General features: G+C 35.9%; 1 protein-coding gene across 1 annotated transcript in view; it reads right to left on the reverse strand.

Annotated features, from left to right (window-relative positions):
- Positions 1–14,023, reverse strand: part of PTPRQ (protein tyrosine phosphatase receptor type Q) — a 105,876-nt gene that overhangs the window by 61,263 nt on the left and 30,590 nt on the right. Inside the window, exons 18-22 of the mRNA XM_065631747.1 lie at positions 10,468–10,628; positions 8,753–8,898; positions 1,766–1,931; positions 1,028–1,318; positions 489–764 (exon numbers count right to left, since the gene is read on the reverse strand). Coding sequence (XP_065487819.1) covers positions 489–764; positions 1,028–1,318; positions 1,766–1,931; positions 8,753–8,898; positions 10,468–10,628 — 1,040 coding nt within the window. The remainder of the gene's footprint in view (positions 1–488; positions 765–1,027; positions 1,319–1,765; positions 1,932–8,752; positions 8,899–10,467; positions 10,629–14,023) is intronic.

The raw sequence follows: 14,023 nt of genomic DNA on the forward strand, positions 1-14,023 counted from the left end.
TTAACAAAAGTTGTGTTACATGTATCACTGGAATGTGATGTACTTTGCTTCCTCAATATACATTTACAAGATATGTCATTCACCATGCAGGTGAGAGGAGGTCCACGTAAAGGAGACCTCAGAAAGTGTCAGAAATATTTCCATGTTTTATCATTTTTCAGTTATGTGGGGGGATGAAGTGAAAGTTACTGCTGCTTGCTTCAAAATCCCTGACACTTGGCAATCTGCAACACATTCCGCAGGCAAAAGACATTTCTCCTTGGAGTTATTTTTGCAATCCTATGCAGAACGTGACCTCCTCTTGCACACAGTGGTGGGAGGAGGAGAACTCAGAAAAATACTTCCCTTTTAGTGTTTCCTTCTTCTGAAAGCTTTCACAGACTGATGGAAAAATTAATCCTTCATCTCAGCTCTCTCTGATGTTCAGATCTAAGATGCAGTAACATAGGGCCAAAATTTCAAAGTCGGTTACAATTGAATTTGCTCACCTGACTCATCTGTGTAGAACTGAAGCATGGCAGATGGACCAGGTCCTTTTATTGTTCTTGCAGCTGCATAAATGCTGTATAATGTGAATGGCAGAAGGTCTTCCAAGATGATAAAATTATTGGTGGTAGAGAATGAGTTATTCCTTTCTGGCCCAAATAAATTTAAATCATAACTTATTATAATACCGCTTGGCTTAACAGGAGGGTCCCACGAAAGCATAACTGAGGTAGTTGAAAGATTGAAAAATGTTTTGATTATAGGTGCTGATTCTGGGACTACAGGAAGAAATAAAGAAAAAAAAAAACAACCTCAGAAAAATATGTGCTACAATGAAAAATGTCTTTTAGTTATCAGTTAAAGCTGTGCTCTGAGTGGAAAATTCTATTTCATGGTCTAAACACAGAAATGTGTAGCAGTAGTTTGTGTCCTTGTATAACAAAAAAAGCTTTAAAATAAACACAATAATCTCTTTTTCTTTTAGAAAGCTACTGGTTTGTTTTTTTTCTATGTGTCCTTAAGTATTAATAAAATATCTTACCATCTTCATCAGTTCTTATATGTAGACTTAGAGCGTGCAGTTCAGAAGATCCTTTATCAGTGGCTGGTGTGATTTTCAGAATGTAATCAGTATATTTCTCCAGATTGTCAAAAACGATGCTTGTGTTGTAAGTAAAGACAGAAAATATCTTATGGGTTCCCAGTTGCAATAAACTTAGAGAAACATGAAAGAAGACTAAGCCATTTGGTTGAGATGGTGGAAGCCAGCTTACATTTACAGAAGATGAGGAAATGTTTTGATAGACCAGATTTTCAACAGAACCATCTGGGACTATGAGAGATAATAAGCAAAAAATAAATGCATGGATTACAGCAATAAAAAATCCTAAACCAAACCAGAAATAAATGCCCAAAGTATGATTCGTTTGTAAATCTCATTTGTAATAATTTGTGTTTCACTATCAAAAGCAAAATATTTTGAAGGCACATATGAATAATCGTCCATTTTTAATTTGATTAATAAAAGACTCTTAATGATGGTTTGAGACAATATTTTTATAGCTCATATCCAAAGAAGTTTGTGAGCTACGTTCTTAGTATTACAAAGCAAAGACTCAGATCAGAATGTCTTTCTTGCAAAGAAAAATACTGTAGTGTTGAAAACAGTACTTACTGGATTTTTTTGCCATCATAACAATAAAATAATTTTAATGTTAGAGAATATTTAACAAACGGCAGCACTTATATACACTGAACATTTAAAAAGTTATTAACTTACTATCCTGATCTGTATACACGTCTATTATTTCACTGGTTTTGTTTCCATCTCCAAAAGCTGTGCTTGCAGTTAACCATAGGGTATAATGGCTGTATTTTGCCAAGCCATCCAGAACTGCAGACTGGGACATATCGACATTGCTGCCATTACCATAACTCGTGAAATTCTAAAGAAAAAAAAATAGTGTTGTAATTGAAAATGTTATTTATTCATTGATTTCTCTTTCTAGTTTCCCATTTAGCCATCACCGCCACCAAGAGAGATGATCCACAGTAGAGTTCAGGAGATGTAAACCTAATGACTTCTAATGAGTCCTGATTTTTACTGAAATACTCAAGTAATTTATTGTATGATGTCTACAATTACTCCTTGTAAGTACTACAGAGTACCTAATTGACTCCTCCTGTTGTTTGTAGTTGTTGAATTCTAATCAATCTTTTTAAAAAACACATTAAATCTGGAATATTGAAATGTATTTATCTACACTGCATCAAGAAACAAAATATTATCATGTGCTAATTGTACATAGATTACATGATCACACATGTGATTGCCTTGCCTGATATGCATGAAGCAAATCAAAAGACTTGTCTCACTTTATTCCATTTTTATGAGAGCAGATCTTATAGAAAACTGTCTGATTTTGAATTTAAAACTTCCAGTGGCAGAGATCTCACTGCAACGCTTGATAAACTGTTCCTTTTGTTATTTGTCCTTTCCATTAAAAACATGCCAATATTTCTAATGGAAATGTCTATATCCAGTGGATTGTGTTAAACTGAAAGAACCAACAGAGTTCCTTTTCTTCATGCGGTTACTTGCTAGTGAAAGGATTGCACCAGAACCAAGTACCACTTCCTTTTGAAATACAGAAAAAATTCCACTAAAACTGTGACTGTTGCAATAGTTTAGTGCTCTTGATCAGCCCTTCTGAGGAGGCTATTCCTGTTTAGAATAAACCATTTAGGAAACCAAAAAGAAAAAAAAAAGTCAGATTATTTACATAAGGTCAGCTATGCCACATGACTGAATGTGCCAAATCACCCGCTGCTTTACAGGAACCTGGCTTAGATGATCTAAAGAACTTTGGCTCATGATCTGAAAACTGCCGAGAGGTCAGGTACCCCAAAAGAACATTCAGCTCCATCTCCCGATTCGAAGAGTCAGTATCGTTCCTCTCCAGCAGCCATACTGCCCCATTGAGCAGATGGCATGGGCAGCACTTCTCTGGACCAAAAGAAGTCCTCGTAATTTTTCTACATGGGAACAGTCTCACGGTGAGCTGGTTTGCCCGACACCCTAGCATTTGGCCTGCCCGTTATTTTCGGTGTCACATCTTATTCGCACCTTTCATCTCCTTAAAATCAAAGCTGGCTTTGAATTAAATGATATCCTAAAAAAGAGAGGCTGAGATAGCAGACTTACTAAAATAGGCGACTCTAACATTTGCATATTTAAATTCAGAAATACCACATATAAACACAGGCATACTGAAACTGCATACTGAAAAAAAGGGTTATATTTCTCTTGAGGAAAGTTCCTACTGAAGAAATCACTGTTATACACTCCACCAAACACTTGAGTCAGTACTGTGTAAACTGATGGTTCAATATGCAGTCTTGATGTCTGTCATCAATATGTACCAATTAAAATATCTAACATAACACTCCATCTATTTTTTGACAGAAAATTGTTTTATTTTTCAGAAAAGAATAGGCAACACTTCCATTCATTTCCTTGAGATTTTTATACCAATATCTGAAGATCTGGTTTTGCCTAGAGTCACTAGTGCTCATGTAACATTAATAAGCAAACTTTGTTTGGCAATGAAAGGGTAAGCCTTTGTTCTGACTGCAGAACAGAAGCTGCATCAGCGAAAATACTAAGAAATTCTACCTTAATATATTACTTCCTTCTAAACATAGATGGAAGCTCACACTATCTTCATGTAACTAACTGAAAAAGGCTGAGAAGAGTTTTTCTTTACTCTTGAGTAGGGTAAGATACAGGAAAGAGAGGACTGACTTCTCAGGTATTTAATTAAACTTTCTAATGCTCAAGCACAATATGACAAAAAATACCTTCTGACCCAGAAGCATCATTCCACAACCCCCCTCTTCTTATTAGTATATATTGTAATTATTAATAATTAGTAATTGTTAATAATAATATCTAATAATAAGGTCCTGAAAATGACTTTAAATAATTCTCTGAGTTTCCAAGGTTAAAATGTCAATGGTACCACATCAAGTTTTGTTTCTAGATTTATCGGGAGTTCAGTGGTAGGAACAGCTGAAAATCCAACTCTTAGTTTAAAAAGCATACCTTCACAATTTTGTCAGCTGTCTGTCAGTCAAGGACTTGCTAAACCAACATGAATGCTATAGCAACAGGCTTTTTGGTGGTTCAACAAAAACTGTTTTAAGAGGCAGTCCCCTTACTGTGAGGAGCCCAAGGACTGGGGACTACCTCAAACTTCTGATATGACAAAACATTGGAAAAGAATGAACACATAAGTAAGAGTAAGGGTAAGCAGGAAGAACTGTGTGGGTACAAACTAAGAAAAGATGAAACTTGCACTAATTTTGCCCTGCGGATAGAACACTATAGGAAGTTTTACAATTAACTGTGGCTGCAGATGAAAGCAAACAGCTCAGGATCTTTGGCTACAGCTGAAGAAATTCTTCCTTCTGTCCCCTTCTTCATCCATACATGAAAGAAGTTTTGACATAGCAAGGTATCAGATTATTAAAAGCAGCTAAGTGTAAGCAATACACACAGGCCATGAAAGCGTCAGCAGAAAGTTGTATCTTCTTCACCTCAGGAAGCGGCAGAAGTTTCCAGTGGCATAAAGCTGTAATTAGTTGTATACAGACAACACAGTGCTGCTGTTCTTCACTGTTAACCTTTTTCCCTCATTCTATTTCATTTTCTAGGTTCATTGTATGGCACTGTTGTAATGAGTTAGAGTATCACATAAATGACTCTGGCAATCAGGTGAGAGTGGTGACACTGGGGGCTAATCCAAGCCGCCCCTCAAGGAGTGTAATACACACTATTCCAGTACCAATCTAAGTGACGTTATTTCCATTCTGACACCATCTTTTAAAAAATTTGCAGTGTATTTTAGGGAAGTTCCCCTTTTATCCCTGTTTTTGTCATACTGGTGAAAGAAAATGTTTGACTGTTAATACAGCACACTGCTTGCATCCCTAGTCTGCATCCAAGGGCAGACCAAGCCAAACTTCACTCTGAACTGTATCCAGTCATGTTCACTTAGGTTGGCTTGTAGTACAGGCATTGGATGATTTGGGATCTAATGTTCAGTCTCTAGAAGGGCAGTGGGCTTGTTTTCTCCACTTAGCTCCTGGTTCCCCTGTCTGGTTTGGCAGGGCAGGAAAGTTGTCACCTGTACTGAAATCCCTACACTGGATAACTTTCTCCAAGCATAAATTTATATTTGTAATTAGCCCCTTTCCCACTTTCTTGCTAATCAAAACACAAGTATAGAGAGATGGAATAAAAGAGTTTATTCAAGTCAATGGCGTCTTTGAGCAACTTGGTCTAGTGGAAGTGTCCCTACCTAGGGCAGAGGTGTTGGAACTAGATTAAGGTCTCTTTCAACTGAAACCGTTCTATGATTCTATGATCTTTCATAGATGAGTTTTTAGCAATGAGACAATTACTGCCATAGATTCTTCAACTTCTGTCCTCAATAAGACTGAGAACGTGAGCAGTAGGATTGTTTCAAACATCATGCAAGGAAACCACAGAGCAAAATTTTCAAAGCTGCTATTGCCAATAGTGAAAGCTCAAATTGTAGGAATCCAGCAGTGTCACAGAGAAGTGATGTGAACAAGAGGTACAGTGCCATGTCATCTGGGTAAGAAGTGCCCTTTGTCAGAATACGTGCCATATCCTTACTGCACTGAGGCAGAGTAGTGAACATAAATCAAATGGTAGCATTTTCCCTAGACCTATGACAGCAGATGATGAAAGATAAAGCTGAACTTGAACCTAGCCTAGTGCAAATGATGGTTTCTTCTATATGGCTACCAGTCATTCCTCCCTCACTGACACTTTCTTTCACAATCTGTCAGCATCCCCCTAGAAACAGCCCACTCATCTACCAAAATCCTCAGACCTAATCTCCATCACTAAATTTTTCCTTCTGCTGTTCTGGGTCCAAATCCTAGGTCTGAGCATCCCAGGCTCTCTGACTGGAGAGCCACACTGTGATTTTCATGTAGACCTCTAAAGCAAAGAAACTGTCCATTATTCTTCTGCTCTACAAAGGTATGTAACCGGGGTGGGGTTTTTTTGGTTGGTTGATTTTTGGTTTTGGTTTAGTTTGGGTTTTTTTTCCCATTTTAAAAGAAAACTACTTTTCCTGCAAGTTTCTGCATCATGTAAAGGAGTAAACTTTTGCTTTTTACCCCCTCAAAGAAAATGCTTTATTCTGCAGCTACTGATTTCCTGTTTTTAACACTGCTTTTCATAATGAGCACTTCATATTCATTAGGTTTTAATATGCCTGAGGAGAAGTGACAACTTGAGACAACGGAATAGTAGTAGTTTTAATATGCCTTTTATATTTCAGATTATGACATCATTCAAAGATGTTAATTAGCCTGAGATTCTTCAGTAAGGTTGCTTTTCGGGCACCTAGAAGATATGCTTGAAGACTTGGACCTCTGTTATTATGTCCTGACAAAGAAGCAGCTGAAAGACTGGCAGAGAAAGGCTGCCTGCAGTGGGTGGGGTTCCCAGAAATGTGAAAAGACCATCTACTTTTCTAATTCTCTTGTATCCTTTCCCAAACTGAAAACACAGTTCTGACAAACATAAGCAGAATGGTGACCTAGATACACAATATTCCAGCCAAGGGTTATTTCCTTCTAAATGTGCGCAATACAAAATTACCAATACACCCTGCAACTACACGGTTATACTTCAAAGTTACGGACAGTTGTAAGATGTGTGTGTGCATACACTCATATAGCTTACAACAGTCTATATATGTCAAATATATCATATATACATACATATCAGGCTGGCTTTCACACATGTATGTCTCCATAGTGAAAAGAGCAATATGCAGAATTTGACAGAAGGGAGCAGGGTTTAGTTGAGTTTCCCTCCTGTTTGAAATCTGTCTTGCACCTACAGAATGCCAAGGTACAGAACAGGAGTGCAATGTAGATACGGTAGTTGCCATGCCAAATAGTGAACAGAGAGGCACGTGGAGGGCAGAGGGAGTTAAAGGAAGCAGACAGATTAGGAGTGAATCATGATTTGAGAGACTAATGGTGATCTCCCATCGCCGGTAAGAGACAGATGCAACAGCAGCTGAAACCTATCTTCTCATAGCTTTCTGCAGAGGGATGGGTTAAAAAAAATCAAAGCTGAAAGTGCAAACATGGTAGTTTCCACACCTAGAAGTGGAGCTACTGTCAGCACTTTTCCTGCCATCCACCATATCACATGCCAAAGCAGCGGTAACTTCCACCCGTGCCACCATCCTGTCCTTGCCCAACTACGTCACACAGTAATGAAACTGGACCCTCACCTCGCTGGGTCAATGTTACTGTGCTCAGTCTCCCCTATCTTGCTCCTTCATTCCAGAGTCCTGGGCACATCCCGAAGGATTACAGCTCTCAGTGTACCAGTTTCACCTTACTCATTCACCTCAGAGTTCCACCTTCCCAAAGGCAGGAATAGCCCAGGTTCATAGTCCTCCTCTAAAATCACTTGAGTTGTCCAACAATTAGATAAATGTAGACACTTTTCATAAGATGGACAAGTTCAGGTAATGTACCAGCTCAAATGTTTGTCCAGGGATTTGTCAGGCTAAGAAAAATGCTGTTGGTACAGCAGTGTGTGCAAGCAGAGGCTGAAGCTCTGAACTGTTGCCCTGATTTTAATCTCGTCAGAATGTGAATTCATGGCACAGTCCTGCTTGCATCTGAAACTCTGCAGACAGAGCCTGGCAACCACACAGCTTCACAGAAGTCAGAGAAGTGTATACACCGAAGTATGTCAGCAATTATTCAGTCACAGGTACTCGTAAAATATTTTTTCTAATTATTCTCAAACACATGCATACCTCACACTAGATATATCTTGAGCATAAAGTTATGCAGTAGAGGTAATTTTTCATACATTAGTTTCTTCATTAATTTATGTTTCTTTCTTCCCAAAGTGTAATGCTTGTAACCAAAAACCTGTAAAGGAAGCTTATTTCTTCTTATTATACTTCTTTATCATAATATATTCTTAGAAAGGAGAACAGAAAAACTATATATACAATTAATAAATGTGGTGCATAATTAAGGATGACAGTAGTAACAACGACCAAAAAAAAAAACCCAAACCAAACCACACAAGGAAATGTGTGGATGACCAAAAAATAATAAATAACATTTTATTTGTCTTTTATGCTTTAATTTAGGAATCTCAATACCTTTGTTTCAATATACTAAAGAGTAATTTCATTTTGAGAGTAACAAAAATACGAAATAATAATTTATTCACTACTTTGACATTATCTTCTTATTTTTAGTATTGTACAAAGATGCATTAAAAAGTAAAAACAGAACTGTTATAGAAATTTATTCAAATTTATAGATTAGACTTAACAGTCTCCAGGATGTGCAATGAATGTAATGGGTCTTGTGTTTAGCTGTCAACATATATGTATTACATGTTTGTGTGTGTATATACATATACACTTGGCAATATGGAATATTACACAAAATCTATTTGCTTTAATGCTTAATGATATGAATGTCTGATGAGATGCACAACGCACCACAACATGTGCTTCTGTCTTTATAAGTTAAAAAAACTGCCTAAACTGCCTTTATTTTCCATAAAGGCAATATGAAAAAACAATAGATGGATAACTATAAAATTGTTTTAATCTTTTGTAGATTGTTAGAACACTTTATTGAATTCTACAAAAGAAGAATATAAAAATAAACTTACCTGTATGAATATTCCTGAATTATTTTTGAAATAAACTGAGTAGTATCGTATAATTCCATTAGGCTTTTGAGGAGGAGACCAGAATAGCCTTATTGATGTGGAAGTAAGGTTTCTGTACACAACATCTTTTGGTGGATCACTTGGTGCTGGAAAAATGTTAAGTTTTAGCATACTTAACTCAAGGTTTTGTACATTCTAGTGCCCAAGAAACATCCACTATAGATTTGCAACATCCTATATCAAATTAAATGTATTTCTGATTATGGTATAAAAAACTGCTTATGGAAATGATGAAATAAACTAGTAGATAAAACAAATTTTTAAACCCCTATTTTTTCAGACCCATTTGTATTTAGCTGCATATGTAGACAGATTCTCTTTTCTTATAGAATTTGTCCTGTACTTACTGGTTTGGGCACATGGAAAGTCTGATTTGCAGACATGGAAGTTGACTGAGTTAGGCCTCTATGCTCCATATAAAGTCAACAGGGGGAAAAAAAAAAAAAGGATTTGTTTCAGAAAACCTAAATTTAAAAGCCTTGTTCTCTTTGCAGACTATAAACAGAATGTAGGTTCCCAACTCATGTAGGTAAACCAGATACTTAAGCTTGGAGAATATGATCATTTCTGTTTTTTCCTCTTTCCTCAGCCTATTAAACATGCAGGAAAGACTCTGTAAGTCTTCTTCAATTAGCCTCTCCTCCTATCCTGTAAAGAATGGCCACATATGGTCCTTCTCAGTAGCACAGTGATGAAGGAGGCTCAAATTCAGTTCCTTAAGTCAGCTTAAGAGAATTTATATCCATATTCTTCGCCATCCAAGTGCCCTACACAATATGCAATGGAGTACTGAACACTATAAATTCTCTTATCTCTCTCAGTTTGTGCTGTTCTAGTTTGTATAAAATACTAAAATATTAATTGAAGGGGGAACTCTGGGGTTGATTCCTAAAAATCCTGCCCTCAAACATCAGTTCATGCTTGCATAACAGCTTGAATAGGAAAGGCTGGAAATACCTACAGCCTGATGATTTAGACAGTCTTTTGAGGGATGGCTTGGATAGATGCTAGTCCGGCCATTGACTGTGTGTTGGGAAGTCAGTTTATCTATGCAGGATGAGTCTGAAATATGCCTGTATACTATCGATTTTGGAACAGATTGTAGCAATATGACTGATGGGAAAACTAGGAACCATCATTAAACTGAATGATTTTCAAAGTACAGTATAGAGTATGACCATTTATAAAAGTCATCTGCCATGCTGGAATTATAAAATCATTAAAATAGAATTTAAAAAAAAAAAATCAGTGTACACTTACAGATTTAATTTTCAATTAAAACCATTTCAGACTTGTGAAAGAGACTCTAAAGAGTATTTTCCCTGTCAGAAGTTGTGTCACAGAAGATAGAGGAAAGAACTGTTAAAATATATTATAAAATTAATGTATTTCAAAATTTAAAATTAAATTCTTTTTAGTCTTACCTGTCTTGAAGGGAAATGCAAAATTTTGCTCAGTAAACTAATGGAAATACCTGTCATAGCTTTACAGAGCCATGGATACATGTACACGCAGAGACACACATTGACAGGTAGAATGTCTCTTCTTGATCACAAAAACGCCACTTCTGCTTCAGTAGCTTTATTAACTTAAATAAGGCTGATAGAAATTTAAGGTTTAATGAAATTAAAGATTCATATGATACACAAGCTTACCCCCTTCAGAAGTTCTGAATGTTATAGTATCACTTTTTATGTTGCCATCTCCAAATCTTGTACTTGCTGTTAGGTAAGCACTATACTCAGAGTTATTTTCCAGGTCTGTGAACTCCAGTGATGTTTCTGTTACATTAGCACTTCTTTTTGACATTTTATTCCTAATGAAAAAGTATTCTATTAATTATATATACACACCATTTCCATACGTACATAACTGTGGCATACAATATAAAACTGACAAATGCAATATTGTGGTAAATACAAATACTTCAGGCTTTAAAAAAGACTGGGAAAACTTTTGTCTCACTTTTGAACTGTTGCATCACCATAGGGCTCTTAATTTTGCTTAAAGAAAAAAACCCCATACAAAAATAAATTGTAAGTTACATTGGCAAAGACAATGATTATGTGGAGTATCAAGGAGGAGCATGTCCATCTAGTAACTGCTATCAAATAGTTATGTGTTACCCTTGGGAAGGACACAGAAGGGCATAACTAAACTGTCTCCCTGGACAGGAATAGCGAAATATAAAAAGATTATAGCAGAGAGCATGCCCTACTGTGACTCTGTGAAATTGGTCAGAAGGCTGAAGTTATAAATGGAATAATAGAAGATGATATGGAACAGGAATTAGCTGGTGCTGAGTTAATTCTGGTGGAATGTAGCAGGGGATCAGAATGGAATTCTAGTCAGGTCAGAACCCGCCTAGAAAGACTGTAAGATGTAACATTAATAAAATGCTGGTATTAGCATAGGTATGAAATGATTATCAGAAAGTAAAATAAGATACAGAAATAACTATATTGAATTCAAAAAGTCTGCTATTACTCATTAAATTAATCTAATCTTTTATGAAAAAATAGCAGGGAAAAAAGCTAGCTAATGTTCCAGTCCTGCAAAGATTTCTGTATGAGTGACTGCTCTGTGTCTTTAAAGGGATTTCATACAGGGATGATAATTTGACAAGTAAAACCGAATATCTTGCTCCAGAAGTCACTGTAGAGTCCTTCACAAACAAATGAATGAGTTATAATTCTACGAAAAAAAGGGAAAGGCTGATTCAAAATTATTAGACTGTCTGATTTTCGTCCTTTGATAAATGATTGAATTAGCAAAGATCACCATCTGATAGTCCTGAAATAAATTTACATTAACAAACAACTGGAATGAGAAAATTTATGAGAATGAAAAAACCAAAATTCTCCCTTTCCCTTTCAGATTTTGAGTGGAATGTCTCTTGACATGGGAAACGCTCTTGGTAACAGAGAAATTTAACAACATTTACATTTTTCCCAAACTTCTGACATTTCGAATAGTCAATAAAGAGATACAAAGGGCTGCAGCTGCAGTTATCAAATTCTACACAAAGACATCTTTTCTTGGATCTTTGCCCGATATATTCTTAGTATGGAAAAACGTAGCAGGTTTTAATTTAAGTAAGAAGAAAATCCACAGCTTAGTGCTGCAAACATTTCTAGTCTGAGTATTTCATTCTTATAATGTCATATTTGCCAAAAAATGTTTCCACAATCAGTTATAGTTAGGAAGAAGAACAAAAGCTTGGGGTGTTTCAAAAAGAGTTGATTTTCTGTTTAGGAACAATTGAGATTGCATCAAAATAGTAAGAAAACACTGATCAAAGTGAGTGCAGTCTTCACAGATAATGAGAAAGAAAGTACCTAGCAGAATAAGCTAAGCCAAGGAATTTTAATGAAGAATAACAACATTCAATTTTAAATTAGACCTTGCAGAGACCCAGACAAAAGAGGTTCTAAGAAATTGCATACTTCCAGACAAGTACCATATTTTCTTAAAAATCTGTACCTCAAAGTAGATCTAGTCAGTAATTATTTCACAAAAATTTGCTGAAGAGGATAACACCAAAAGACAATAGCTATATATAAGTTCAGCAATTTTGTTGACATGCCTGCAATATTCTAGAATTGCAGACTTGGGGACTATGAGTTTGCACACTCAAGGCATGCAGAAAGTTGCTTTGCTACCTGCTAACACCCAAAACCACCTTGTCCTGTGACAAATTCCATGAAAGATAACGACAATGGAAGCATTACACATATTATCCGTTCTGTTTTAGTAGTTGTGGATTCTTGTTCCCAAACCATTAAAGAAAGGTTGCGGAATTCTCTATAACTGTTGCAATATATGTAAGAGAAGGAACTTTTATTTAATGTCTGTATTAAACTTCCTCTTTCTGCTTTATTGAGAAGCTCTGGGATTAACAATCTTCCCCAAAATATATTGAGTGTCTCTCAAAAGCAGCAACTATGGCACAGCAGTTTGCCTTGTCAAATTTCATCCTGGAATGCATTTTATGAAATTGTATAGACAGCTCTGTTAAATAATTAAGATTCCCCTCCTTCCCCCCCACCCTTCAAAAAAAGAAAAACAAGAAAACCCAAAAAACCACAAACAAAACAAAACAAAAACAAACAAAACCAAAACCAAAACAAAACCCCAACCAAACAAACAAAAACAAAACTCAAAGGAAGGAGTGAAATTGTGGCCCCTTTGAAGGCAACAGGAGTTATTCTCCAATGTCCTTGCTTCAAGATGATACCTAATGCCTCTCTAATTTTAGATATGGCACAGTAAGGACAGATGAGACAGTGCAGGGAGGATATGGAAGGAAAAAGTACAGGGCTTACTGCAAAAAGTTATGTGGCTGCTTAATTCAAGTATTTAGAAAGATGGATCAATTAACAGTTTTTAAAAAACTATTCTTACTAACTCATTTGTCATAATAACAAATGCAATAAGCTTTAAGGCAATATAAGGATGAAAAGTTGTACTCTTTCCTAGCTATAGTCTTTTTGTGTGTGTGTGTGATAAAACAGCACCAAACCTTGTCAATACAGTAGAATTAACAAGACAAGACAAACCAAATTTAACTTTTCTGGAAATAAGAGCTCATTCCTGTTCACTTTATCACCAACTTAACTAGAAGCTATGATTTTAAAAAAAAACAATAGGAACTGAGGCCAAACCCTACCCCAAAACTGTCAAGTAACATTAAAATAACAAATGTAAGCTCAATAGTTGTGTGTTTATAACTACTGCTGATTTTCATATCTGGTTCACATCTCATAAGGTGCATGTTAGCATTTGCTTCCTGCACCTTAGTAGTGACAATAAAATGGTACAGCATAAATGCAATATATTAAAAGTGATCAATAATAAAATCTTTTCACTCCCAGTAGAAATCATACACGGATCTTTGAAGAGATGCCACATCACTAAACCAGACTATGTTATGCAGAGAATAGGACAGAAGCTGCAAGTTTTAAAGTGACAAAATTCTTTTTTAAAGATGAAAAAGGATTCCAGGAGGGATGACCAAAAAAAAAAAAAAAAAAAGGAAAAAGAAAGGATAGATAGATAGAAAAAACTCCACAGTAAATGAAAAATCTGTTTAAAAATACCTTTTTGCTATGAATTTTTAATAATAAACATAAAATATAACAGCAGGCATAACTAATAGCATATACAAAGACTTTTAACATTGCTCTTACATACTTTCTACAAAAGGAAACA

The sequence above is a fragment of the Caloenas nicobarica genome, chromosome 1 (assembly GCF_036013445.1).
Source record: "Caloenas nicobarica isolate bCalNic1 chromosome 1, bCalNic1.hap1, whole genome shotgun sequence".
NCBI classification, from domain to species: domain Eukaryota; kingdom Metazoa; phylum Chordata; class Aves; order Columbiformes; family Columbidae; genus Caloenas; species Caloenas nicobarica.